At 61.0% G+C, this 27,860-nt stretch overlaps 1 protein-coding gene across 7 annotated transcripts; it reads left to right on the top strand.

The window, feature by feature from the left end:
* The first annotated feature begins 228 nt into the window (after positions 1–228).
* On the top strand, positions 229–27,194 carry CIC (capicua transcriptional repressor). Of its 7 annotated transcripts, none has more exons than XM_047794277.1 (21): positions 229–366; positions 3,500–6,322; positions 17,802–17,951; positions 18,046–18,280; positions 18,364–18,493; positions 18,589–18,771; positions 18,852–19,017; positions 20,345–20,547; positions 20,643–20,868; positions 21,245–21,348; positions 21,616–22,846; positions 22,937–23,124; positions 23,481–23,602; positions 23,688–23,854; positions 23,954–24,244; positions 24,341–24,666; positions 24,937–25,190; positions 25,289–25,443; positions 25,523–25,654; positions 25,971–26,102; positions 26,199–27,194. In XM_047794277.1, exons 2-21 carry the CDS (start codon positions 3,511–3,513, stop codon positions 26,564–26,566), a joined length of 7,575 nt encoding a protein of 2,524 aa, XP_047650233.1. In that variant the 5' UTR covers positions 229–366; positions 3,500–3,510; the 3' UTR covers positions 26,567–27,194. The 7 variants fall into 7 exon arrangements, with proteins under 7 accessions (XP_047650233.1, XP_047650232.1, XP_047650231.1 ...); XM_047794276.1 differs by lacking the exon at positions 229–366 and adding an exon at positions 1,036–1,151; XM_047794275.1 differs by lacking the exon at positions 229–366 and adding an exon at positions 2,366–2,470 and having other exon boundaries at positions 25,292–25,443.
* The last annotated feature ends 666 nt before the right edge of the window (positions 27,195–27,860 follow it).

Below are 27,860 nucleotides of genomic sequence, written 5' to 3'. Positions count from 1 at the left end.
GGAGCGCACGTTCTCTCACCTCCCGGTGGCAACAGGGCTTTCCGCGGGGCCGCGCCAGACTTTCTGAGACTATTGATTGGTTGTAGTCCCGGCCACTCGACAGCCAATCAAGCGGGGGAAAGGTGACATCACTTGTTCTCCTCCCTTCCCCCCCTTCAACTTCCCTACTCCCGGCTACCAGCAGCAACAACCACGTGGGGGAGGGGTAAGAGAGTAGAACCCGGTGAGGTCATTGCACCGCCCTGACCGCTGTTGATTGGCTACGGGACTCGAGGGTGGCGGTTGGCTGCTCCTCGCACCACCCCCTTGTGCCGCTACCGCCGCCACTGAGAGGAGCCAGCGGCGACGCCAGAGCCGGGAATCCGGGTGAGTCGGGGCCCTGGGTCTAAGATGCCCCTGGTGTCCAGTGAGACTCAAGAGGAACTGCCCTTTCGACTTTTTCTCCTCGCACGGGTTCTTCGGTGCTCCAAGCACTCTGTTACATGGGAGTTGTAGTCTGCCTTGTACTGTCGACTATGGGCCGGAGATGTAAGAAGACTACCATTCCCAGCAGGAACTGCGATTAGCCGGTCAACAAATGCTCAGGCCACGCCTTCCGAGCCTTCTCATTGGAGTGCCTGTCCCTTAGCCCCACCTTCTTTCATTTCATTGGCTACTGTCCCTCACAGAGGCTGGGTTCCGGCCTAGAGTGCAAGGCGACTGGGTACTGTATTCGTCATTCGGTACTAAGACGGACTACGATTGGTCAATACTGGTGCCGATCATTTCGTGTAGGGAGGGACCCTGGGCTGATCCGGCGGTCGTAGGCTCGGGTTGGTGTCGGTCCCAGAGGGAGGCCGATCTTGGACTTTGGCCCCTCCCCCTAGCGCTGCCGGGTGGGCGCGATTGGTTGTGGCAAGCGTCGCTCGGCAGTGAGAGGCGGAGCTGTCCAGGCTCCGAATACTTATTGGTCTAGGATGGCGCCGGTCAGCGGGGTTGTGGCCGCTGATTGGCTGGCTGCTCCAGCTGTTGCAGGTCCATTCACCATTTTGTGTGTTGGAGTAAAAAAAAAGGGAGAATCGAGAGGGAGAGCCGGAGGGGGGGCGGGGAGGGACCGGACCGGACCGAGCCGGGGCCTCGGCCCCCCGCCCCGAAACCCCGCTGAGCCCGAGGTGAGGGGCGGGGCCAGGGCTGACACAGGCAGGGGGTATTTGGGGTGCTGGGGCCGAGAGGGGACAGGTGGCAGGGACGGGGAGGGGGTACAGGGGAAAAGGCGTGAGTAGGATGGTGGGAAGGGGGACTGAGTGGAGGAGGTGGTGGGGAGGAGGAGTGACAGAAAAAGGCTGACAAGGAGGGGGTGTTGGGCAGAAAATAGGTAACAGGAATGGAGGGCTGATAGGACTAGATCAGGGTGACAGGGAGAGGGAGGGGACAGAGTTCGAGGGGGTGACAAGGAGAGCTGATGGGGAGAGAAGGTGACAGGTCCAGAGATGGCTGACATGAGAGTGACTGGAAGGAAGAGGTGACAGAGATAGATGAGGTTGACAAGGAGGGGTGCCTGAGGAGGGGACCTAGGGCCTCTGAAGAGAGAGGTAGAGATAGAGATGGTGACAGGATGGGAGAGAGTGTAGCAGAGAAACTGGTGCTAGGAGGCCCAATGGGAGCAGAGGACAGGAGACCCTGAAGAGCCTGGGCCGGCCCGGGGTTCAGGAGTTACTGCTTAGACTCTGAGGGAGGTGAGGGCTCACAGGGCCTTGGGTAGGAGTTAGCCAGAGAGGAGTGGACAGGAAGAGAGTAGGCCCCAAGGGAAAGAGAGAGGCTGCTTGGTTTCTGGTGTGATGAGGCTGGGCCGGGCAGCAGAGTCCAGGGGTGCCAGGCAGTGTAGTTACAGGCCCTGGGTGGGGTCTGCAAAGGTTTGTGTTGGGGCTGGATCTCAGTCCTCAGGATGATGGGCCCAGCAGGTCAGTGGGGAGAAGGTGGTGGTGGTGACTCCTGGGCACTTGGGTTCCTGTCCCAGTGTGAGAAGCCCCGGGCCCTCCAGCCTCTGCCTGTGAGGACCCTAGGTATGGCTCAGAGAAGGGACCAACTGGGACTGCAGGATCCAAGGGAGCAGCAGGCCCCAAGTAGGAGAGCATGTGGTCAGGGATACCGTAGGAGCCTGAAGTCAGGGTTGCCTCTGCTTGTGTTTGTCTTATGGTCCTGGGTCCCCCAACTCTCCAAGAGGCCCCCCCTTTGGGCCTCTCAGGTTCTCTTAGTCACTTTAGAGTAAAGTTTTTTCCCTTCTCTTTTCTCAGGGCAGCTTGAAAGGGGGCGGGCAGTAATGACTGTTCAGGAAGTGGGTGAGGTTGGTCTGCGGGGCTTGTCCTGCTTTCTTTGACCTTCTCCTACTTACCCCCACCTGGAGTCTGAGGGCATATTTGGGGGCCAGGGGGGCCCGGTCGGCTCCGCCACCTTGCCAGAGCCAGCCCAGCCAGGGCGGGGATGCAAGCAGGTCAGAAGAGGGGGCTGGGCTTTCGGGTATCATACTGGGTGCTGTGGGGGGAGGGGCAGGCTTCCATCCAGTGGGACACTGAAACCCTGGGGTGTAGCTCTGTGCCCCACTGTGTGATGACGTGTGCATGCCTCTTTGTGTGCCTGTGTGTGTGTGTGTGTGGCTTTGTGGGCATGTGTGTGCTTATTCACGGCCCCGTGGCAGCATTGGGTATGAGCTTTTGCCCCAGACTTGCCCCTGCCTGTTCCCTGCCAGGATCTGGGGAGACAGCTATACCTGGCAGGCCTGGGGTGCAGAGCAACGTGGGCAGCTGTCCCTTGGGACTCTCAGCTATGCACTCCTTCCCACAATGCCTGGCCATGCCCAGGCTGCCCATGGGGGTCGGGGGGTGGTGGTAGAGAGAGGCTCCCATCACAGCCCCGTTACCTCCCTTTCTGTGACTGTGTGCCTGTGCATGTGTGTGTGTGAGTGTGCGTGCTCTCTGGACAGTGACAGTGCAAGGAAGCGTGCCCTCTGGATCATGTGACAGGCAGCAGCACACTGAAATGGTTAGGAGCACAGACTGGAGCCAGATCGCCTGGGTTCAGATCTTAACTCTGCCCTTTCCTAGCTGGATGAATTTAGACAGGTTGCTTGATCTCTCTGTGCTCCATTTTCCTCAAGTGTGGAATGGGGCTGATAGTAGCACCTGCCTCTTAGGGTTGTTGTGATGCTGAAATGGGTTAATAAAGTCAGGTTTAGCCCATGGCTTGGCATAAAGTTAGTGCTCCACAGGCGTGAACTGTTACTGCTTGTCATGTCCCCTTGGGGCAGTCAGAGTGTGTGCTTGCACCTACTCTGTTCTCTGCACAGGAGGCATATGGGTGCCAGTCTGTGTCTGGGTGCCGGCCAGGGGCAGCCAGGAAGGAGACCTTGGAGATCGTGGAGGTGAGGCAGTGGCCTCAGCAAGTGGAAAGTCCTGGGGACACGGGGTCTGGGAGTCTTCCTGAGTTGCTCCCAATGATCCCCGTCTGCCCTTTCACCCTGCAGGTGGACAAAAGATGAAGCCAATGAAGAAGGCATGTGCTGGCCTCCCAGGTTCTGGCACTGGTGGCAAGTCCCCACCAGCTACCAGGGCCAAGGCCCTGAGGCGGCGAGGTGCTGGGGAGGGTGACAAGCCAGAGGAGGAAGACGATGAGGCGCCGCCGCAGCAGCAGCAGCAGCAGCAGCAGCAGCCGGGGCCAGAAGAGGCTGAGGAGGGGGAAGAGGAGGAGGCCGAGCAGGGCCCTGGAGCTGAGGGCCTGCCCCTGGAACTGCGCCCCGACGAGCCAGCCCCAGGCCCAGCTGAGGAACCCAAGTTGGAGGGGGAGGCAGGCCGCTGGGAGCCCTCACTCAGTCGAAAGACGGCTACGTTCAAGTCACGAGCACCCAAGAAGAAGTATGTGGAGGAGCACGGGGCTGGTAGTGGCAGCAGCGGGGCAGCCGGTGGCCCTGAAGAGCGGGCACGGACCCCTGAGGAGGCCAGCGCCCTGGGTGTGCCTCCACAGCCACCCACCTCCGCCCGCTCCTCCTCCACCGATACAGCCAGTGAGCACTCAGCTGACCTGGAGGATGAGCCGGCCGAAGCTTGTGGTCCAGGCCCCTGGCCCCCTGGCAGCACCAGTGGTGGCTATGACCTGCGGCAGCTGCGGTCCCAGCGAGTGCTGGCTCGGCGTGGGGACGGCCTCTTCCTGCCGGCTGTGGTACGCCAGGTGCGCCGAAGCCAGGACCTGGGTGTGCAGTTCCCTGGGGACCGGGCCCTGACTTTCTACGAGGGGGCCCCCGGCAGTGGCGTGGATGTGGTTTTGGATGCCACACCACCACCAGGTGCGCTGGTGGTGGGTACAGCCGTTTGTACCTGCGTGGAGCCCGGTGTGGCTGCCTACCGTGAGGGTGTGGTGGTGGAGGTGGCCACCAAGCCAGCTGCCTACAAGGTCCGCTTCAGCCCTGGTCCCAGCTCCCAGCCCGGCCCAGCAGCCACCCTGCCGCAGCCACCACAGCCACCACACCGTGAGCCTGAGGAGGCCGTGTGGGTGGCCCGCTCCAGCCTGCGCCTGCTGCGGCCCCCCTGGGAGCCTGAATCCCTGCCGAGGAAGCTCCCAACCGGCCCTGAGGAGGAGCAGGCCAAGCCAGGGGCCGCCCTGCCCCCCTGCCCTGCTGCCCTGGATCCCAAGCAGCCTGAGGATGCTGAGGTCTCCAAGATCAGCTTTGGTGGCACTCTGGGGGCTTGTGAGGAGGGCGAGGAGAAGCACCCGCCAGCCCTGGGTACCCCGGCCCTGCTCCCACTGCCCCCACCCCAGCTCCTGTCACCGCCACCCAAGTCCCCAGCCTTCACAGGCCCGGGCCGCCCTGGCGAGCAGCCCTCACCCTGCCAGGAGGGGAGCCAGGGCGGCAGCCGGAGCAGCAGTGTGGCCTCTCTGGAGAAAGGGGCTGCGCCGGCTGCCCGGGCCCGCACGCCACTGACAGCAGCCCAGCAGAAATACAAGAAGGGCGACGTGGTCTGCACACCCAATGGCATTCGAAAGAAATTCAACGGCAAGCAGTGGCGACGGCTGTGCTCGAGAGACGGCTGCATGAAGGAGTCGCAGCGGCGGGGCTACTGCTCGCGCCACCTGTCCATGCGAACCAAGGAGATGGAGGGCCTGGCGGACAGTGGCCCGGGGGGTGCTGGGCGGCCGGCTGGCGTGGCGGCCCGTGAGGGCAGCACCGAGTTCGACTGGGGTGATGAGACATCGCGGGATAGCGAGGCCAGCAGCGTGGCGGCCCGCGGAGACTCACGTCCACGCCTGGTGGCCCCTGCCGACTTGTCACGCTTTGAATTTGATGAATGTGAAGCGGCTGTGATGCTGGTGTCACTGGGCAGCTCTCGCTCAGGCACGCCCTCCTTCTCACCCGTCTCTACGCAGTCTCCCTTCTCGCCTGCTCCGTCACCCTCACCCTCGCCACTCTTCGGCTTCCGCCCCGCCAACTTCAGCCCCATCAACGCCTCACCTGTCATCCAACGAACTGCTGTTCGCAGTCGCCACCTGAGCGCCAGTACCCCTAAGGCAGGCGTGCTGACGCCTTCAGACCTGGGCCCCCACCCGCCGCCGCCTGCCCCGCGAGAGCGCCATTCCTCCGGCATCCTACCCACCTTCCAGACCAACCTGACCTTCACTGTGCCCATCAGCCCGGGGCGAAGGAAGGCAGAGCTGCTGCCCCACCCAGGGGCGTTGGGGGCCCCTGGTGCAGCGGGCGGAGGAGCTGCCCCAGACTTCCCCAAGAGTGACAGCCTAGACTCTGGTGTGGAGTCGGTGTCCCACACACCTACACCCTCCACGCCGGCTGGCTTCCGTGCTGTGTCGCCCGCCGTGCCCTTCTCCCGCTCCCGCCAGCCCTCACCATTGCTGCTTTTGCCCCCACCTGCTGGCCTGACCTCAGATCCTGGGCCCTCTGTGCGCAGGGTGCCTGCAGTGCAGCGGGACTCACCTGTCATTGTCCGCAACCCTGACGTGCCGCTGCCCTCCAAATTCCCTGGGGACGTGGGAGCTGCCAGTGAGGCACGGGCCGGGGGACCTGGACGGGGCTGCCGAGAGACCCCAGTGCCCCCTGGGGTGACCAGTGGGAAGCCTGGCTTGCCCCCACCTCTGCCAGCCCCCGTGCCCATCACTGTGCCTCCAGCCGCGCCAACTGCCGTGGCCCAGCCGATGCCCACCTTTGGCCTGGCTTCTTCACCCTTCCAGCCAGTGGCCTTCCACCCTTCACCTGCTGCCCTGTTGCCTGTTCTGGTGCCCAGCAGCTACACCAGCCATCCTGCCCCCAAGAAGGAAGTCATCATGGGCCGGCCTGGGACAGGTAAGATGTTTAGGCGAATGGGCTGGGCAAGGGCTCGTTTTGAACAGGGCCACGTGCAAGCTGGTTCTCAAGAGAGGTGAGCTCTTCACCTTGGGAGTCACTCAAGGGGAGTCTGGCCTCCCATCTGCATGGATATTCAGGTGGGAATTCATGAGTCAGGCAATGGAGTGGACTGTGAAGGCTCAGTGCAGTGTTTCCAGAGGCTTCCTGCTGGAAATGTACTGTCAAGGGGACCATCAGTCAGCAGACCTTTCCTGAGGGCAGAGCTCAAAGTCAGGCCCCCACAGAGCTGCTGGGGTAACACAGATGCTAATCATGAGGACAACTCCCAAGTCTGGAGGACTGGCAGGGGCACCTTCATGATAAGCACCATGAGTGGGTTATCGCACCTAACCCCTCCCTTAACGTAGCGCTCACAGCACCCTGAACCCTGCTATGACCGTGCTCATTTAGAGGGAGCTGAGGCCAGGTTCATAACTTGTCCAGGGTCTCACGACTAATACATCTTGGAGCCAGCCTTCAAACCCAGGCTGGCTAGCCCGTGACCACTCAGCCATAGTCTGAGGTTGCAGATGGGGAGACTGAGGCTGCAACAGGTTCTTCTGCCAGGTGGTGGCAGGACCAGGACTGGACGCCTCATCGTCGCCGCTGCACCTGGTAAATAGCACAGGTGTGGTCGGTGCCATGGTGGGGAGCTAGGGGTGCGCTGGTGAAGCTAGTTTGGCTGCCCTCAGGACAGGGTGTGTAAGCCAAGAGTTGAAGGATGAGTTGGAACCAGCAACCAGGGGACAGACGAACCTCCTGGGAGGCTGATGGGAAGGCTCCAGGGCCAGAAGGAACACAGCTGAGGCCAGCCAGTGTGGCTAGAGGGCCGAGGCCGGGGCAGGGAGAGAGGCATTTCTGAGATGATGCAGGAGAGCCAGCTGGCCTGGGCCTTGTCCAAGCAACTCTCCCACAGGGTGGCAGACCCATCTCCAACCCCTTCCCAAGCATCTTTTTCTCATTTACTTATTTCTTAATCCACTACTGACTGAGGGCCCTCTCTGTGCGTGGCCCTGTGCTGGTTGGTGCTAAGGACATAGTCTTGCCCTCACAGGGCTCATGGCCCCTGGAGTAGGCAGACCTGTCTCCAGATAGTAACTGTCCAGGGTGGTCAGGGCTGGGATGGGGCCAAGGGGCCATGGGGTGTCAGGGAGGACTTCTGAGAAGGGGCCAGGGGCATCTAAAGGGAGACCCGATGTGTGCCTTGAGGCGAAAGCAGGTATCTGAAGGAAGTTGAATCTGCAAAGTCAGGGGCTCTAGAGAGTGAGTGAGTGTATTGTGAGGGATGCACGGCTGTATCGGTGAGCAGGACATCAAGGGTGAGATCATAGAGGGTCCTTAGAAGACTCAGGAACTTAATGCTGAGGGCACTAGGGAGCCATGGGAGGTTTTGAGCCGATCCCCTGTGGCTGTACCATGGAGGAGGAGTTCCAGTCCCTGAGACCAGAGGCAGGGAGACCAGGAAGGAAGGGGGCTGGGGTGTGGATCTGGATAGGAGCTCCTGTGTCTTGCTCTGGGGCAGAGACCAGTGCAGGAAGAAGCCCAGCCAGACCCAGGGCAGAGGGACTCTGCCTGACCCTCATGTTCATATAATGAGATGGTCAGCCCCATCCCCAACATTTTTTACGTGTATTATTGTAGTTGATGTGAGCAAAATTCCACAGAAGTGGGCACAGCAGGATTTCTGTCCTTAAGCAGATGAAAAAACAAAGCAGAAGGACTCTTCATCCTCCACAGCCCTGACCCCCTGCATGCCTGCAGCCCCCGACATTGCCCTCGTACACAGCATCAGTCGTTACCCGCATTGCTGCCCTGTGGGGAGGGATGGCATGGATGCAGGTGACCTGAGACCTACCAGGGTGGCCCAGCAGAGATTCCTGCCATCATTTTCCAGTTGAGGAAAAGTGAGGCCCTGACAGCAGAAGAGTCCTGACTGAGGTCACCCAGCCAGGGAGGGGCAGGATTGGGCCTTGAACCATGTCTCTTTCGATCTCTAGATCATGGGCCTCTTCCTACCAGTGGTTACGGTGATATTAATTTATTGAGTACCACCCCTGGATGTGCCTGTAAGTCAGCAAGCTCTGACTGAGTCTTTATTCACTGAACCCTCACAATATCCCAGGGGTCAGCATGATTATGAGTTCCAGTGGACAGAGGAGGAAATGATAGGCAGAGCGACTGCCCAAGGTCAGCCAGCTAGGAAAAGGGAGAGCCGGGATTTGAAGGAGCCCAGGCTCTTAAGCATTCTCAGTAATAGTAATCATGACAAGGATAGTAGCCCACTTTATTGAGCATTTTGCCCAACCTCAGATGTGGGGCCATCTCATGGAAACCTCCTGATACCATGAAATAGTGATTACCAGCCCTGTTGTGGGGGCGGGGAGGGGGAACTGAGGTTCAGGGCGGGAGGCCCCATGCTGGAAGCCATCTGGTCGTCCCAACTTGCATGGTGCCTGTCCTGGCGGTTCTGAGCAGTGCCTCCTTGACAACACCCATGCTGAGGTATCCGGGCTGCCCTCGGGTTCCCAGCCAGCAAGCCCTTTTGTTCTTTGCTCAGAGGCTTCCCTGAACCTTTGGGAGGTAGGCACCTTGGGACCTTCTCTCTCTAAGTCCCCAGACCATGCCCAGGGGGATAGCAAGGCTGTTGTCCTGGCCTCTTCTGGCTGCCCATGCCAGGGCCTGACCCTCACTCAGGGCAGCAGGTGTGAGGAGGCGGCCCAGGGCAGCCTGCCTGTTTCTGCCCCCCACCAGGCATTTGCTTCCGCTGGGGGACTTGCTGGAGCAGGCGGGCCAGCATTCTCCACATTCTGCACATGGCCGGGCCAGCCAGCTGCCATTGCCACCTCCCTTGGACTCTTCCCGCCTGCTGCCGGGGAGAGGAAACCACCCCAGGGCCTGCAGCCCCAGCCCAGGAGGCCAGATGTCTCAGCCCTGTTCCTGGCACAGCCTCCCTTCCAGCTCCCAGCGTCCGCCTGCTATTCCCGTATTGACAGGCAGTGCCCCTTCTCCTAGGCCTGTCTGCTGCCTGTTTGGGCCGCTATATGTATGTCTATCTGTCTCTTGGGTTCCTATGTCTGTCTCTGTCTAGGTCTCTATTTCTGGGCCTGAGTCACTCTCACTGGACTTCTGTCTGACTTTATCTGAGTCTGGCTCAATATACCTTTCTTGGTGTGTCCCTCCTTAGACATCAGCTCTTGTCTGAGCTTTCATCCCATGCTCTGTTTTGGCGCTCCCATCTTGGGATCCTGGGTCTCTGGGCCAGCCTTGGCCTCTCCTCTGGCCCTCCTCCCATTCTTTAGACAGACGTGCTACCCCTATCCCCCACCCCGTGCACATCAGCTACTCTGTTTAAGTCAGTAGACAGTTGCTAAACACTAGGTCTCCTGCTCCCATCTTGGGGAGTGTTGGGAGAATGTCTAGGCCTAGGAGCCCCCTCTTGTTCCTTAACAAATTAACTGCCCAGTGCTGTCCCTGAAAACTGCTAAGAGATGTCAGGAGCCATCCTGCAGACCCATCAATACCCAAGCACCTGTTCCCAAGACAGGCAGGAAGGCAGGGGCTGTTTGGGCCAAGCCAGGAGATCCGGCTGTGGGGGAGCAGCAGGAAAGCAGCTCCTGTGCCCACCCACCTGCTAGAGGGCACGACCCAGATCTCCCCTACCCCCCCCATGGCCTTTCAGGAGACACTTTGGTGCCAGTTCCATTTAAGCGAGTCCCACATGTAGTCCATCCCAACCAGTAGGACCTCAGAGACCAGGCAGTACACACCAACTATGCCTGGGTGGGTGGGGAAAGGAGGCCTAAAGAGGAGCTGAGGGTCTCCTGACTTCTTAAATCCATATCCAGATTCTGCCCATCAGAATTTCCATTTTGTCTCAAACAATGAACCCCATCTCTCCCACCAGAAGTCCCTCCTCATCCCTCCACCAGGCCCAGGCTGAGCAGCCTGGGGTAAGTGGGTGGGGAAGACAGGTGTGGATATAGGTCCAGGCAAGGATGAGCAGAGGGAGCTACAGAGTCTGGGGAGCCCAAAAGAGAGAGACAACTCTGTGGCTTAATGTGAGGCAGTGTGGGAGGTTTTCTTTTTGGAGGTGACGTTTGTGCTGAAGCAGGATAAATGAGTGGATTTCAGGGTAGAGAGATAAAGGGAAGGGCCATCCAGGCCAAGGCAGCCACAGGAGCAAAGGCCAGGAGGGGTGAAAGTGTATGACTTCTCAGTGACTAGTTGAGGCTGGAGGCGACACTAGCCAAGGCTTGGCAGAAGGGTGCCTAGGAGGACAGGTCCAGCCCGTGCTTGAATGTCAGCCCGTGGAGAGCCAAGAAAGGGTTTGGAGCAGAGGTAAAAGGTTGGATCTGGGTGTCAAAGATCCCTGTAAAGGAAGGAGGCCTGGGCTGGGAAGAAGAGGATCATTTGCGGAAGAGAGAAAAGAGGCGTTTTTTGAGGTAGCGGGAGCCAGTCTTCGAGACTTCTTGGAAGAGTACCCAGCACCAGGGACTTCGAGGGGGCAGGCTGCCTCCTGGCGGCGGCGGCGGCGGGTTGCTGAGCTGCTGGCGCGCGCATGCGCAGCGGAGTGGTGGTGTGTGTGGCCTGCAGCCTCTGGCGCCCGGGCATTAATGGCTCCATTAGTGGCCGGGAGGGAGGCGCATTAGCGGTGACGACGGCGTCTGGCTCCCATTACCACCGGCGGCAGCGGCTGCACCGCAGGCGGCTGGACCCTAGCCCGCCGAGCCGCCGTCTCCGCCTGCACCCCGTCCCCTGTTCCCGCTCCCCGTGGGGGCCTGGGCCAGGGAAGCCTTGTCTCCCCATTTGGGTGGAAAAGATGATTGTGAACCCAGGCCGACCTGTGCTCAAATCTTGACCCTGCCACTTCCTGACTGCGAAATTCTGCCCCCCTCTGAACCTGTTTCCTGCATAGCAGCAGGGGAAATAAGGTGCATCGGGGCTTTGTGGAACCAGAACCGCACACTGAGGGCCGCGCCCATTCCCGCGCCCCAGGGGGGAGGCGGTGTTGGGCTTCTGTCCTTCCCATTGGCTGTTGTCCCGTCCTCCGACGCCGATTGGCCGAGACTCGCTCCCCCCCAAAACCCCCTGCGCCATTAACCCCTGCGCGGCTGGGTTCTCGGGCCGCGGGGGGCTGCTGCGGGCTGCTGCGGCGGGGGGGCGGCAGACAGGTCGGGTGCCAGCTGGCCCGCGCCCCGCCGCGGCCCGCGTGGGTGTCAGGCTGGCCGGGCACTCACCCGCCCTCCCAGCACAAAGCGGCTTTGTGGGGCCTGCCGGGGTCTGGCTGGGGGCCAGGCGGCGAGTGGAAAATCTCGTGAGCACGGGGTTGGGGAGGAGAACGCAGGGCGGCGCCCCCTCCTCCGCCCAGGCAGTGGCGCCTCCCTCAGCCCGAGCGGACCAGCCCTTCCAGCCCCGGCGCCCAAACACTCCCTCGCCTCCCCCTTTTCTACCCCCAAATCCACATCCCGCCCTCGGTCCTATCCCGCCCATCTCCCAATCCCTGGGGACCCTCCCCCATACCTCTCGCCTTCCTCTCTTTCCCTTCTGGTTCCCCTGCCTACCCCAGCCCCACTCACACTGACTCACCCCGGCGCTATTTTTAGGCCCCCATCCCTCCCGTGCAGCTCCAGCCCAATCCTGGGCTCGTTCCCCAGGCAACCCTGGCCGTTGCCGACGCCGCCCGGGGTGGGTGGGTGGGTGGGTGTGTATGTGGAGAGCGGGTGAGGGGAGCTGGGGACACCGGGTGGTGAGCCGGGTGGTGAGCCGAGGCGGGACCCGGGCTTGGAGAGCAGGGTGGGGAGCCACAGGCGGCAGGGCGCGGTGCCTCTCGGGCTCAGTAAACGGGGGCCCGGTGAGTTCAGAGCTGCCTGCCTGTCCCTCAGTCTGTCAGCATCCCTGGCTGTGGGCCCCAGGCCTCTGGGCAGGCCTCAGCCTGTGCCACCCTGGGTGGCAGTTGTTTTCTCCATCTGGGCTTCCCAGTCCCAGGCTGGGCTGAGGTGGTGCTGTGGGGACTGTTGAGGGCCAAACCTTTTGTGGAGTTGCTAATCGGTGCACCCCCTCTCCCCCCTCTCAGATGGGGCTAGGGTCCTAATTTGGGGAACCCCCTCAATCTTTTCCTATTAGGGAGGCTCCAGTTAGGTTTGGGTATGGCTGGAGAGATAGAGCAGTCTGGGGACAGACCTGCTTCCCTCTTCTCTGCTCCACTTTTAATCACCCCCACCCAGGGTTCCTCCACTCTGAACAATGGAAGCTAAGTATAGGGCTGGCCTAATGCCCAGGGCAGGGGGGCCCTTCCCGCCCAGATTCCGGCCCCTCCCTGCCAGGCTGGGCCCCCACTTGGCTGTTCGGTTCCCTGTAAGAGGCCTCTTTCCACTCCTATGTGGGCACTGTCTTCTACCAGATGTGCAACCCTCCCAGATGTGTGGGGCCCTTTTTCCCTACTGTATCAGGCCTAGTTCTTTATCTCACCCAACAGAAGTGGGGGAGCTTGGGCAAGGTTCCTCTCAGCTCAGTCCCTGGGCTGCATTGCAATGGGGGAAGGGTTAACTTGCAAGTAGGTGACTCACTGGTGGGGAGAGGAGGGGGCAGTGGTGGGTAGATAGCAGGCCACATTGATTTCAGCCTTGATTTCTGCTTCACTTTGCAGTCCCTAGGGCAGTGAGGTAATGGAGGGTCTGAGTCTTGCAGTCTTGGGCTGCATAGGGAGGAGGGGGCAGTCACCTAATAGTCCCTGCAGTGGTCTCTTCCAGGCTCCCAGCCAAGTGTCTGGCCTTGCAGTCTCTGGAGGTCAGAGGGCTAGAGACCTCTCCCTTTCCTCTGGGCTCAGGTTACCCAGTTTTTTGCCCCCTCTCCATGCTTTCAGCTCTGTTTGTGGATGCAGCACGCTGGGGAAAGGGTTTGTCTGTGCCTCTCATTGACTTCACCTGTGTAGGAACCCAATCTTGGTCCATCCGAACCTGTCCAGGTATGACCCCAAGGCCTCTATCTTTACTCCACGTTGCCTCAGGGATCCTCTTGGGTGATCCAAGGCCTCTGCCTCTTTGCCTTGTGGGCCCCAGACCTTGCCTGTGTCTCAGTGTATGCCTTCTGACCTTTTTATGGTTCTCCAGTCTCTCTGGTATTCCCAGACCTCTGTTGGGAGTCTTTGTGTGTGTCTGCCCTGAGGTTAAATTTTCAGTAAGTGGAAAGAACACTTGAGTTGGAGCTCTGAGCTGTTATTTTTTGGCTGCATGATCTTGCACAGTTTGTTCAATTTTTCTGAGCTTCATTTTCTCATCTGAACAATGGGCATAATCAAGTGTACTTCCCTAGTGGCTGTGAAGAGGCAATGAACAGGGTAATACACCCAAGCTCCCTCCACATAGCAACCCCAATGGTAGTTTGCGTCCTTCCTCTTGGGCCCTCTTCTGGAAAGGGTGCCTCTAAGCCCAGGGTGGTGGCCACCAGCCTGACACTGAGTACCTGAGGGTCCCAGGTGGCTGCTAAATGTCAGGCGGGGCAGCTGAATGATGGTGAATGGCCACAGCATTTTGTATACCAGATGAGCCAGGGTACTGAATGTTTATATAGTGTGTGGAATCAGTATGGTGGCATTTGTGAGCTACCTGTGTTGGGATTGGGGGGGTGCCAGGAAGGTCATATGAGTGTGTGGTTTTGTTGGAAGGACATAGGGTGCATACAGTGGACAAGCAGTGGCTCTGATGAAGTATATGAGATAATTCTGCTTGTTTTCATATGTTGTGTGTATGATGATTCACATGGGTTGGTGGATGTATGGTGAGGATATGTACTGGTTTAGCATGTATGGCAGGGCATGTATGAAGTGATGTGAGGAAGATGGGTGAGAATGAGTGTGTGTGATGGTGGGTAGGGAGTGATGGAGAGTGTGGGAGGTAGTACACTTATGTGGGCAGGTGTTCCAGGTGTGTGTATGAGATAATGGGTATTGTAGAAAAGTCTGTCTATGAGGAGTGTGTACGTACGTGTGTGACTGCTGTTGTGAGAGTTGGTAAGGGCACAGAGATGGCTGGCCCAGACCTACACGCAGTTCATCTGCCCTGCGGGGCCATTCGCGCCCAGGTGGGCGTGGGGGAGATGGGCCGAGCCGCGCGCGAGCGTGTTCCTTGAGCGGAATGGACACAACGCAAGCACCACCCACAGCCCTGGGGCCTCAGCAGCGCGGCACCCCAACCGCCCCCCTGGCTCGGTGCCTTTACTGCAGTGCGCCCTCGCTGCCGCCCTCCTCCGGCGGTCCCGCCCCGGGCCGGCTTGGGGCCAACCGGGGCCCGCCCCGCCCTTCCCTTATTTGCATATGACTGACGTTCCCCCGGGGCGGCCAATGGGGGCGGGAGCGGCGGGGCCTGACCCGCGCGCGGCGGCGGCAGCCAATGGGCTCGCTCGCGGTGGGCTGGGCTTGCGCGGAAGGCCGCGGGGGAAGCGGGGAAGGGGCGGGGGGAGGTGCGGCGGGGGGAGGGGAGCGCGTAGTAGTGGCGGGGCGGGGAGGCGGCGGTGGTTCGGCGCGGGGCTCGCTCGGAGCGCACGGACGCACGCACGCTGGTCCGTCTGCCCGCCCGGGGCCGGAGGTCGACCCGGCGCTGAGCTGCGGGCCCCGGGCCCGGAAAGGCGGGGCGCGGCGCCGGCAGCCGGGGCGCGCGGGGCCAGAGCCGTTACCCGCCGGAGCTGCGAGGGAGGGAGGGAACGAGCCAGCGATCTGGGAAGGGAGGGGGCCGCCCCCGCGCACGCGCGCCGCGCGCCCGCCCCGCCTGCCCCGCCCGGCTCCTCGCGGGAGGAGGGAGAGGGAGGGGGCGGCGCCGATGGCCCCCGTGCCTTGCGCCCCGTGACGGCCCCCGCGCGCGCCGGGGGGCGGGGCGGGGCCGGCTCGCTCTGACCTCCCCCCGCCCCCTGGGCGGTGGGAGGCAGGAGGCGCTGTGCGCAGGCGCGCCCGGCAGAGACCCCCCGCGTGGGGCGGCCGGGGTTGGGGGCGGCGGCGTGGGGGGGGGCATGCGGCGACGGCCTCCAGCTCCCCCCGGGCCCGAGCGGCGGCGGCCGAGGAGCCGGCGGCGGGCGGAACGGCGACGGCCGCTGAGGAGGCTCGAGCCCCGGCCGGGCCCCCCCGCGCCGGACCATGTACTCAGCCCACAGGCCCCTGGTGCCCGCGTCCGGCGCGGCTTCCCGTGGCCTCGGCATGTTCGGTCAGTAGCGCCTGGGTCCTGGGACTGCAGGGATCAAGGTGTCGGGGTGTTGAGTGCGGACTTATGGTGATGGGGGTATAGAAGAGACTAGTGGAGGCAGAGTAAAGGGGAAAGTTACAGAGCTCCGCTTGGCCAAGTGGTTAGTGACGGCAGGTGAGAGTGTAGCGGAGTGATGGGAGTGCAGAGTAGCTGGGGACAACTGTCGTGCTAGGTGTGGGGTGGAACAGGTCCGTTGTCGTTGGAGGTGAGGAGTGCAGTGTCTGGTTTCTGAGCATGGATTAGAGTAGGAGCAGTGTGCGACCTGCTGGTCCTAGGTGTGGAATAGAGATGGGTAAGGGGCTAGGGACTCTGATTGAGTAGTAGAGCCAAGGACAGGTTTTGGGAAGCGAGTGAGGCACTACTTGTTTTGGAGAGTGATGTGTCTTGGGTATGCTTTTCAGAGAGAGAAAGAGACCCAGGGATCTGGAGGGTAGTGCATCAGGAAGGAGTTCAGGAGGGCCAGGACTGTTTCCCTCTTGTCTGCTGAGCCCCTTCTTTCCCACCCAGCAGATGAGGAAGCCGTGGTGGGAAAGATCTTTGTGCGGTGAGAGTCAGGTCCAGGTTGCCAGAGGCTGTCATGGGCTTGGAGGGCCCACTAGGCTTTTGGGGCTCCAGTGCCCCCGTGGTAGAGAACGGGATGGGCAAAGTGTCTTGAGTTCTCTCCAGTGTTGGCTTTTTTGTTTCTGTCCTGTTGCCCCGATGTCTACTTTCATTTATGATAGTATCTCACAGAATCAGGTCGTGAGGCCAGTGCCTCACGTGGAAACTCTCCTAGGCCAGCTCTCTGAAGGCACGGGAAGTGGGGGTCAACCCAGGTCACATTTGATGTAGATCCGGGGTAGGCCTGGAATGATGGGGGCCAGGGTTTGGGCATTTCCCTCCTCTCTTCATGATCTTCCCTTAGCAGGGGCCTCCTCTGCTAGTTCCACTTCCCTGAGGGAGCTGGCAGCAAGAAGGAAGCCCACTCCCAGGCTGGGCCAGCCATGGGAGTCCAAGCCAGTGGTGGGACCCCAGTGTAGGGCTGTTTCTCTTACCCAGCTCCTGGAGGAGAAGGTTGGCCCTCTAGGGCCAGCCCCCTGGTGAGGGAAGTGCCTTCCTGTGTACATCCTCAAGGAAACACCTGGCACATGTGCCTCGCCTGGGCAGAGGTTGTGACAGTGCTCTTGTCTGCCCCATTGTCTGTGCCTTGGCTTCCAAGGAGTTTACTGCTCCCTCCCATCTTTTTGGGCAGGAGGGCTAGACGGTAAAGAAAAGCTCTCCAGGGTTTAGAGTGAGGGAGGCTGGGGGGTCTTTTCATGAGCAGTAGATTCTCCTTAGGGAGGAGGGAGAAAGATGCTGGAGGAGTTCCGGTCGTGGCTCAGTGGTTAACAAACCCAACTAGGAACCATGAGGTTGCGGGTTTGATCCCTGGCCTTGCGTAGTGGGTTAAGGATCTGGCGTTCCTGTGAGCTGTGGTGTAGGTCGCAGGTGCGACTCAAATTCAGCATTGCTGTGGCTCTGGCGTAGGCTGGCTGCTGTAGCTCTTATTCGACCCCTGGCCTGGGAACCTCCATGTGCCACAGGAGTGGCCCTAGAAAAGGCAAAAAGACAAAAAAAAGAAAGAAAGATGCTGGAGTGACCTGTATCAAGCCCAGGAAGGCAGGTCTGGCTCCCTGGGGTCTGTGGTAGGGGGAGAGAGGTGAGGAGAGAGGCCTGAGACCTCATGCCCTATGGTAATGGAGGGGGCGGCGTGGGGGCGGAGTGCTTGGGCTATCTGCCTCCGGAAAGAGAAAGGGTGTAAGATCAAGGTGAGGGGCGAGGTCAGATGGGAACCTGGGGATGGAAGTGTGACCTGACTGGGGGAGGGTCTCCAGCCTCGCCAAGGTCTCGGGGCCTTGAGAGAGTGAGATGGCAGTCAGGCATGGCCTGGTTTGCGAGAGGAGCCAGTCCTTCCTCTGGCCTGGTCCCTGGTGGCGAGGCTGGTGGAGGTGGAAGTGGGGGTGGGGGGAGTGGGGCAGGAGGACTATTTGCCTGCTTCTGTTTTCTTTCTTATGAAGGAGGAGGTTTTCCTGAGTGGTTTTGCATGCACCAGCCCAAGGGGCTCTGGGACTGGGAAAGAGGGGTGTAAAGAAGGGGTTGAGTCACCTTGTCCAGGGTGGAAAAGAGCTTGAGTTGTTGGTCAAGGCCAAGCTCTTCTGCTGCCCAGCTCAGGTGGCTCCTTCCCACAGTGTGGACGAACGTGGAACCTCGCTCTGTGGCCGTGTTCCCCTGGCACTCCTTAGTCCCCTTCCTGGCCCCCAGCCAGCCTGACCCCTCTGTGCAGCCAAGTGAGGCCCAGCAACCGGCCAGCCACCCAGTGGCCTCCAACCAGAGCAAAGGTGAGGGGCAGGGGGCTGTGGGAAGGCATGGGGATAGGGTCGGGATGGCCCAAGAGCTGCTTTCTGATCTGCCTGCCGCTCACTCTGCCCCCAGAACCTGCTGAGTCGGCAGCTGTTGCTCACGAGCAGCCGCCAGGAGGGACAGGGAGTGCTGATCCTGGCCGGCCCCCTGGAGCCACATGCCCGGAGAGCCCAGGGCCCGGACCTCCCCACACTTTGGGGGTGGTGGAACCTGGAAAGGGCCCCCTTCCCATCACGGAGGAGGAGGCCTCTGGTCCTCCAGGAGAGCCCCGGCTGGACAGTGAGACAGAGAGTGACCACGACGATGCGTGAGCGCCCTGAGGCCTGGCTGGGGAGGAGGGTGGAGTGGCCAGAGGCATGGCTCTCACCGTCCCTGCTGCTCCCACCACAGCTTCCTCTCCATCATGTCTCCTGAGATCCAGTTGCCTCTGCCGCCCGGGAAACGCCGGACCCAGTCTCTCAGCGCCCTGCCCAAGGAACGAGATTCCTCTTCTGAGAAGGATGGACGTAGCCCCAACAAGGTGCCTCATCACCGTCTGTCCCCAGCTCACCCTGTAGCCACCCAGCCCTGTCTCCCCCGTCCTAACCATCCTGCCCGGGCCTGTGTCCACTGCAGCGGGAAAAGGATCATATCCGGCGGCCCATGAATGCCTTCATGATCTTCAGCAAGCGGCACCGGGCCCTGGTCCACCAGCGTCACCCCAACCAGGACAACCGGACCGTCAGTAAGATCCTGGGCGAGTGGTGGTACGCTCTGGGGCCCAAGGAGAAGCAGAAGTACCATGACCTGGCCTTCCAGGTAACACCGCCCTCTCTTGGCTCCTCAACCTCCTGTGCTAGGACAGGTGAGTGAAGGGTCTCCCTGCCCTCTCCTACCAGGTGAAAGAGGCCCACTTTAAGGCCCACCCAGACTGGAAGTGGTGCAACAAGGACCGGAAGAAGTCCAGCTCAGAGGCCAAGCCCACGAGCCTGGGGCTGGCAGGAGGGCACAAGGAGACGCGGGAGCGGAGCATGTCGGAGACAGGCACTGCTGCTGCCCCTGGAGGTTAGTGAGCCCTTTGGCTCGTCCCTGCCATCTCCCTCCCTGAGAGCTGCCAGCCTTCCCTTCGATCCTCTTTCCCAGAAGTTCCTCTCTGCTTTATCACTTTTTTTTTTAATAATAACTTTATGTTCACATCTGTGGCACATGGAAGTTGCTGGGCCAGGGATCCAATCCAAGCTGCCGCTGTGACCCACACTGCAGCTGCAACAACGCCAGATCCTTAACTCACTGTGCCAGGCTGGGAATTGAACCCACACCTCTGCAGTGACCCGAGCCGCTGTGGTTGGATTCTTAACCTACCGCACCACAGTAGGAACTCCTGCTTTATCACTTTTGTCTAGAAATCCTTACCGCCAGAGGAACTGGCACTTCTTTTATGTGAAGGAGTCAGGGATGTCCAGGTAGATGAAATTTTCAGACATGAGTCTCATTAGTAAGTGCTGTTTATTGAGCATTTAGTACACGATGGGCATCAGGAAGAGTATAGTCCATGGTGTTCAAAACTGAACCTTATTTTCTAGATTAGGAAACTGAGACCCAGGTAAAATCACTTATTTGGATGGAGTCACAAAAACTAGTCAGTAGCAGAGCCTGAACTTACTATTTATTTTTTGCATCTTAGGGCAGCACCTGCAGCGTATGGAGGTTCCCAGGCTAGGGGTCCAATAGGAGCTGAAGCCGGCGGCCTACACCACAGCCACAGCAACACCAGATCTCGGCTATGTCTGTGATTTACACCACAGCTCATGGCAGTGCTGGATCCTTAACCCACTGAGCAAGGCCAGGGATCAAACCCGCAACCTTATGATTCCTAGTCAGGTTCATTAACCACTACGCCATGATGGGAACTCCCAGAACCTGAATTTGAACCCCAGCTTGTCTGGCTCTCAGGGCTGCTGTTGGAAGCCCCTCCTTTGCTTCTATAGACTGAGGGTGTCCAGTATGCCTGGTGCTGTTCTGAGGCATTTCTCTGGAGTGATCTGTGGGTTTGGGCCCTTAACTCTGTGATGGAGGGTAGGTTTCTCTTTCTCTGAGATGGGAGAATAGAGGCTTAGACAGGCCAGTGGTTGTTACCTGGCCAGCACCGTGCGTACCTGTCTCCAGGCATTCATACTCAGTATGGTTGCCTCCCAGGGAGCAATGGGCTTGTTCCTGGCAACCCTAAGGGTGGCAGTCAGTGGGAAATGCTGGGTTAGTGGGTGGTAGCTCTCTTCTGCCAAGTGGCCCAGGAAGTCCAGCCTGCCTCTGCTGGGTATCTAGAAAAATACCTATGGATGTCTTGGCCAAAGGCCTCCTGACTCTGCAGCACTTATTTCTTTCTGCCCTACAGTGTCTTCGGAACTCCTGTCTGTCACAGCCCAGACACTCTTGAGCTCAGACACGAAGGCTCCAGGGAGCGGCTCCTGTGGGGCAGAACGTCTGCACACAGTTGGGGGACCTGGCTCGGCCCGGCCCCGAGCCTTCTCTCATAGCGGGGTCCATGGCCTGGATGGCGGAGAAGTAGACAGCCAGGCACTACAGGAACTGACTCAGGTCTGGAGTGCAGGCCAGGGCGTAGGAGAGATGAAGCAGGGAGGGCTGCCCAAGGTGATGGCCCTGGCTGAACCCTCCCTGCACTTTCTCTGCAGATGGTATCTGGCCCTGCGTCCTACTCTGGTCCAAAGCCTTCCACCCAGTATGGGGCTCCAGGCCCCTTTGCCACCCCTGGTGAGGGAGGCAACTTGGCAGCCAGTGGGCGGCCACCACTGCTGCCCACCCGGGCTTCCCGTTCCCAGCGTGCAGCCAGTGAGGACATGACCAGTGACGAGGAACGCATGGTCATCTGTGAGGAGGAAGGGGATGATGATGTCATTGGTAAGCAGCTGCAGGGCCTGGAACCCTGGCCATAGAGCAGCAGGCTGTTGTGGAGGGTAGGCAGAGATTCAGTCCGGGCCCTCAGGCCCTGCTGGTTAAGCTTTACTCTACCCTCAGGAAGCCCCAGGCCAGACGGGAAGCCAGGAGGACACGGGCATGGCCAGGCCGTTGGGCACAGTGTCGGGTGCCGTTACAGTGCACTCTTAGGGTCTGCTGTCGGCGGGTGGGCACACCTGGGCTAAGGAACAGCATTCCTGGAGTCTCCTTACTGCCAGCTTAGGGCAGAGCCTAGGCCAGAGTTAGATTCCAGGCAGTTCCTTCTGGGCAGCCCCCACCCCCAGCCCTTTTACTGATGCTGTTCCCTCTACTTCCTCAGCTGATGATGGCTTCAGTGCCACTGACATTGATCTCAAGTGCAAGGAGCGGGTGACTGACAGTGAGAGTGGAGACAGCTCTGGGGAGGACCCAGAGGGCAGCAAGGTGAGCTCTTGGCACTTGGTGCTGTCTGGTCCCACACATCCTGCGAGGGGAACATGACTCCTCTGTATGTTGGCGGGGAGTGGGGGGAAGGGGGGACTAAGGCCCAGAGAGGGTGAGCTATCTGCTCCGTGGGGAACTGGGTCATGGCCTGGATGAATGGAGGCCCTTTGCTGGCCTGGCTGGCAGGTGGGATGGGGAGGGGAATGGGCAGGGTGGGCGCATCCAGGCTCTCCCATCATGCTGTGTCTCCTTTCTCCTTCCACTTAGGGTTTTGGCCGGAAGGTGTTCTCACCCGTGATCCGTTCCTCCTTTACTCACTGCCGCCCATCACTGGACCCCGAGCCCCCAGGGCCCCCGGATCCACCTGCAGGCTTCGGCAAAGGCTATGGGCCCACCCCATCCTCCTCCTCCTCCTCCTCGCCTGCCTCCTCCTCAGCCGCCACCTCTTTTCCACTGGGCTCAGGGACCTTCAAGGCCCAGGAGTCAGGTCAGGGCAGCACAACAGGCCCCCTACGGCCCCCACCCCCTGGAACTGGGGGCCCAGCAACACCTTCTAAGGCTGCTCGGTTTCTCCCCACGGATCCTGCCACCTTCCGGCGCAAGAGACCTGAAAGTGTGGGCGGCCTGGAGCCACCAGGCCCCTCAGTCATTGCGGCTCCTCCCAGCGGGGGAGGAAGTGTCCTGCAGACACTGGTCCTGCCCTCAAACAAGGAGGAGCGGGAGGGCAGCGGAGCTCGCGTGCCCTCGGCCCCAGCCCCATCGCTGGCCTATGGGGCCCCAGCAGCCCCCTTGTCCCGCCCAGCCGCCACCATGGTCACCAATGTGGTACGGCCTGTTAGCAGCACTCCTGTGCCCATCGCCTCTAAGCCTTTCCCTGCTTCTGGCCGGATGGAAGCATCTCCAAATGACACAGCCGGTCCCAGGACTGAGACAGTCACTGGGTCCCGGGCACCTGGGGGCTCCCCGCTGGGTGTCAGCTTAGTGTATTCAGACAAAAAGTCAGGAGCAACCACCTCGGCAGCCCCACATCTGGTGGCTGGGCCCCTCCTGGGCACTGTGGGGAAGGCACCTGCCACCGTCACCAACCTGCTAGTGGGCACCCCAGGCTATGGGGCCCCACCACCCCCTGCTGTCCAGTTCATTGCCCAGGGGGGCCCTGGCAGCGGGGCAGCTGGGGGCTCAGGAGCAGGTGCTGGGACTGGCCCCAATGGGCCAATGCCTTTGGGCATCCTGCAGCCAGGTCCTCTGGGCAAGGCTGGGGGAATCACCCAGGTGCAGTACATTCTGCCCACGCTGCCCCAGCAACTTCAAGTGGCGCCTGCCCCAGCACCAGCCCCTGGGACCAAGGCGGCGGCTCCTGGCGGCCCTGCACCCACCACCAGCATCCGTTTCACCCTCCCGCCGGGCACCTCCACCAACGGCAAAGTCCTGGCTGCCACCGCACCCACTCCTGGCATCCCCATCCTGCAGTCCGTACCTTCTGCCCCACCCCCCAAAGGTGAGGCCTGGGCCGGGCAGCACAAGGAGGGGGCCACAGGCCGTTTCAGCTCCCTCGTAACCATCTCCTCTCCTGTCTCTTAACTTGCAGCCCAGTCAGTTTCTCCTGTGCAGGCCCCACCCCCAGGTGGCTCAGCCCAGCTGCTACCTGGGAAGGTACTAGTGCCCTTGGCCACCCCTAGCGTGTCAGTGCGGGGAGGAGGAGCCGGCCAGCCACTACCCCTGGTGAGCCCACCCTTCTCAGTACCTGTGCAGAACGGTGCTCAGCCACCCAGCAAGGTAAGGCTGGCCCTTCCTGGCCCTCGTTCTTCTTTTCCTGGGTGTTTGATGGTCTCTGTGTTCCATGGCTTCCGTGTCTGCCTCTCCTTCGGTCTCTTTTTTTCCCTCTTTCTCTCTGGACCTCTGTCTTGCTCTATGTCTCTGCACACCTGGGTTCTGCTCTCGGTGTTTGCCCTTTATTCCTTCTTGGTGTCTCCGCCTTGTGCTGTCTTCTCTCCCTGTGTTTCTCCCTTCCCACGCCCTCTTCAAATTCTCTGTTCCCTGTCTCTGCTGAGACCCACGTTCAAGGTCTTGGTCCTCCCCTGCCCCACTCTGGGCCCCCAGCTCACTTTAGCCCTTGGTGCCCTTGCCCACAGATCATCCAGCTGACTCCGGTGCCTGTGAGTACGCCTAGCGGCCTGGTGCCGCCCCTCAGCCCAGCCACGCTCCCTGGACCCACCTCTCAGCCTCAGAAGGTCCTGCTTCCCTCCTCCACCAGGTAATCGCACTTGAGGTCGGGGCAGGGCAGGGGTTTGGTGGGGCTGGCTCGCCCCACACCTTTCTCTTTCCTCTCCCTGTGACAGGATCACCTATGTGCAGTCAGCAGGGGGGCATGCGCTGCCCCTGGGCACCAGTCCTGCATCCAGTCAGGCTGGGACAGTCACCTCATATGGACCCACGAGCTCGGTAGCCCTAGGCTTCACCTCACTGGGGCCCAGTGGCCCCGCCTTTGTGCAGCCACTGCTTTCAGGTGAGGGCTGGCCTGGCAGGCAGAGTTGGGAACCATGGGTGGGGCAGAGGCAGCCCAGGCCCTAACTTGACGGCCTGCCGTTCCTCTGTCTCTCTGCAGGCCAAGCCCCATTGCTGGCTCCCGGCCAGGTGGGCGTGTCGCCTGTGCCCAGCCCCCAGCTGCCTCCCACCTGTGCAGCCCCCAGTGGTCCTGTCATCACAGCGTTTTACCCTGGCAGCCCCATACCCACCTCCTCAGCACCCCTGGCCCAGCCATCCCAGGCTCCCCCAGGCCTGGTCTACACTGTGGCCACCAGCACCACCCCACCTGCTGCCACTATCCTGCCCAAGGGCCCACCGGCCCCTGCCACTGCCACTCCAGCCCCTACCAGTCCTTTCCCTAGTGCCACAGGTGGGTGTCTGGCCAACCCAGGGCAGAGTGGGTGGGGAGACCCAGGGGATGGGCTCTAGTCAGGCCTGGCTCAGAAAATGCTCTTCTCTCCACCAGCAGGCTCTATGACCTACAGTTTAGTGGCCCCCAAGGCTCAGCGGCCTACCCCCAAGGCCCCCCAGAAAGTGAAGGCGGCCATTGCCAGCATTCCTGTGGGCTCCTTTGAGGCAGGTGCCCCTGGGCGGCCAGGCCCTGCACCCCGGCAGCCCTTGGAGCCTGGCCTAGCCCGGGAGCCTCCTGCATCTGAGTCAGAACTTGAGGGGCAGCCAACAACGCCGGCCCCTCCACTGCCCCCAGAGACCTGGGCTCCCACGGCCCGGAGTAGTCCCCCACCGCCCCCACCTGCTGAGGAGCGGACCAGCGCCAAGGCCCCAGAGACCATGGTAAGTGCCTCACAGGACTCAAGGTTCATGCTGCTGCTTGGTTCTGCCCCTCAGTCCACCATCTGTCTTTCTGTTCCTCCCCTCTTTGCTGCACACCTGTCTGAGCCCTGCTATTGTGGGTGCTCCGCTGTTCTCCTGCTTGCGTGTAGGGCTGGGTCTCCCCAGGGCTCTGTGTCTTGGCGGTCAGCTTCCATCTGCTTGAGTTTCTGAGTCTTTACCCCGGCGAGTCTGAGCCCAGTGTCTTCTGTCTCCTCACCATCCCCATCCCAGGCCAACAAATTCCCTAGCTCGTCTGCAGACTGGCGCGTCCCCGGACTGGGCCTGGAGAGCCGAGGGGAGCCTCCTACCCCTCCCAGCCCAGCACCGGCTCCGGCCCCGGCTCCTGGTAGCAGCAGTGGCAGCAGCGAGGGCAGCAGTGGGAGGGCAGCTGGGGACACCCCTGAGCGCAAGGAGGCGGCTGGTACCGGCAAGAAGGTGAAGGTGCGGCCCCCGCCCTTGAAGAAGACCTTTGACTCTGTGGACAAGTGAGCACAGGCTGGAGGGCTTGGCGGAGTGTGTGGGTTGGTCGGAGAGGGGGCAGCCGTGGCCCGGGGCGGGGGCGGTGACCCTGCCCGCTCTCCAGCAGGGTCCTGTCAGAGGTGGACTTCGAGGAGCGCTTTGCTGAGCTGCCTGAATTTCGGCCTGAAGAGGTGCTGCCCTCACCTACCCTGCAGTCTCTGGCCACCTCACCCCGGGCCATCCTGGGCTCCTATCGCAAGAAGAGGAAGAACTCCACAGGTAGGCGAGCACAAGGCACTCAGGGTAGGTGGGGGACAGACTGGGGCCACCTCCACTGAGCCTGCTTCTGTTTGACCAGACCTGGACTCGGCCCCTGAGGACCCCACCTCACCCAAACGCAAGATGAGGAGACGCTCCAGCTGCAGCTCGGAGCCCAACACCCCCAAGAGTGCCAAGTGCGAAGGGGACATCTTCACCTTTGACCGTACAGGTGCTGGTGTGGTGGCAGGCAGGGCTGTGGGGTCCACGGGCCTCCAGGTGGGGTGGGGTCTTAGAACCGGGTTAAGGCTGGGGGGGGGGGCACAGGAAGCCGTTGCTGAGAGGAAGGACAGCAGGTCATGGGTGGGTTCTGGAGTCCATTGGGCCCCTAGGCTGGCACGTGACCTTGGAGGGGGTCTCTCTCTGAGGCCTGCAGTGAAATAGAGTTCGGCGAGGGCTGAGGGGACACTGGGCAATGGTGGGGGGCGCGGGGGGGAGCTCCAAGGCTGATGCAGCAGGCCCGACTGTGCTCTCTGCGCTGCTCCCAGGTACCGAAGCCGAGGACGTGCTCGGGGAGCTGGAATATGAGAAGGTGCCATACTCGTCACTGCGGCGCACCCTGGACCAGCGCCGGGCCCTGGTCATGCAGCTCTTCCAGGACCATGGCTTCTTCCCATCAGGTGAGCAGGTCTTGGAGTCTTGGAGGGCTCTTGGACGGGGCCTCCCCACTCATCTCATCCTACCCTCCCGCGCCCCCACCTCCGTTCTGTCCACAGCTCAGGCCACAGCAGCCTTCCAGGCCCGCTACGCAGACATCTTCCCCTCCAAGGTCTGTCTGCAGCTGAAGATCCGTGAAGTGCGCCAGAAGATCATGCAGGCGGCCACTCCCACAGAGCAGCCCTCCGGAGCCGAGGCCCCCCTCCCCGGACCGCCTCCCACTGGCACTGCTGCTGCCCCTGGCCCCACTCCTAGCCCTGCTGGGGGCCCCGACCCCACTTCACCTGGCTCGGACTCTGGCACAGCCCCGGCTGCCCCGCCACTGCCTCTGCCCTCAGAGCCGGGGTCTGGACAGCCTGGCTGGGAGGGGCCCCCCCAACCCTCACCGCCCCCCTCTGGCCCCTCCACAGCTGCCACAGGCAGGTGAGGGGCCCCTAGAAGATCCCAGACTCACAGTACCCCTTTCAGGACATGGACAGTATGTAGGTGGCAGGAATGGGGGGAGGCAGGATGGTTACCTGCTCCCCAGTAAAGCCATTTCGTCCTTTCCAGTTTGGGGCGGAATGAGGCCTGCTCCTCTTGTCTATGTCCCTCCCCCCACAGCTCCCTCCCTGTGATGGGGGGCAGCTGAGGGGAAGCAGGCGCAGAGTCTCCCTCCACCGAGCCCCTGTACATAACCTGGAGCGTGTTACGTTCAGAACTTTTCACTTGTATTTTATGCAAAATGGCTCGTGTGAGGGCTGCAAGCTGGAGGGTAGTGCAGGCCTCGGGCCACAGGGAGGCGCCTGTGGAGTAGGGGAGTTCATGTACCCCTTTTTTCCCCAGAGGGGCTGGACTCAGGTTAGTTTGAGGGTGGGGGGCTCCTGCACTTTGCCACAGGCAGGGGGAGGGTTCTCTCCCCACCCCCTCTGCCCTCCCAACTTGGGTTGTACTTTCTAAGAAGGTGATTCCCCCTACCCTTGTCCCCATCCCCAGAACAAAACATGTTGATCATGTGCAATATTTCTTACTGTGCCGAGAAGCCGCAATGAACGAGATTAAAGCTGTTTAACACATCTGTGTGGCTGCCCACACTAAAGGGAGAAGGGATGTGGGTCGTACCAGTTTGGTGCCCAGATGGCCATGGAGCGAGTTACTTGCCTGCCCAACCACCTTGAGGTGGTGGGAAGCGATTCCAGGGACCAGCCCTTCGCTACCTCAGAGGGACTTGGTGGGCTGGTGGGCAGAAGAGCTGTGGCGTACTCAGCCACCCAGTATGCACGGGCTTGGGGAAGGCCTGAGGTGGTGGTGCAAGGGCACCACCGGAGCCGGAGTTACAGTTGCCCCTGAGAGGTCTGAGCCAGGGGTGGCACTGGGTGGAGAGGACCGTGGCATCCTCGGTGACCTCTGCTGCCCCCACAAGGCCCAAGCCCAGCACTGCAGCCAGGCCAGAGGAAAAACTCCTGGTTCCACCTCTCACAGCCTGTGAACAATGCTCTTCTGAGGAGACAGACATACCGTGTATCAAGGGATGACTGCCAAGGGTGGAAAGGTCAAGAGGCTGCCACAGGAAGTCACGTCTAAGCTAGGACCAGAGCAGCAGAAGTTCCAGTCAGGAAAAAGCATGTGCAGAATTGGAGGAAAGCTTTGGGTAGGCTTGACCTTGATCCTGTGGGGTCGTGTCAGCATACCTGTTTGACCTAGTGTGTTACTGATCGGTACTGTCTGCCTGGAGCACTACT

Source organism: Phacochoerus africanus, chromosome 8, assembly GCF_016906955.1.
Source record: "Phacochoerus africanus isolate WHEZ1 chromosome 8, ROS_Pafr_v1, whole genome shotgun sequence".
Taxonomy (NCBI): domain Eukaryota; kingdom Metazoa; phylum Chordata; class Mammalia; order Artiodactyla; family Suidae; genus Phacochoerus; species Phacochoerus africanus.
The sequence above is the reverse complement of the archived record's forward strand: the minus strand, read 5'-3'. Positions and strand labels throughout refer to the sequence as shown.

What these genes read in the sequence shown, in the direction of transcription:
- CIC (XM_047794273.1), top strand. An exon ending in CATGGGCCGGCCTGGGACAG is followed by an intron (nt 6,323 to 17,801) that starts GTAAGATGTTTA and finishes TCCTTCCCACAG; the next exon opens with TGTGGACGAACGTGGAACCT. An exon ending in CTTCACCTTTGACCGTACAG is followed by an intron (nt 25,655 to 25,970) that starts GTGCTGGTGTGG and finishes CGCTGCTCCCAG; the next exon opens with GTACCGAAGCCGAGGACGTG.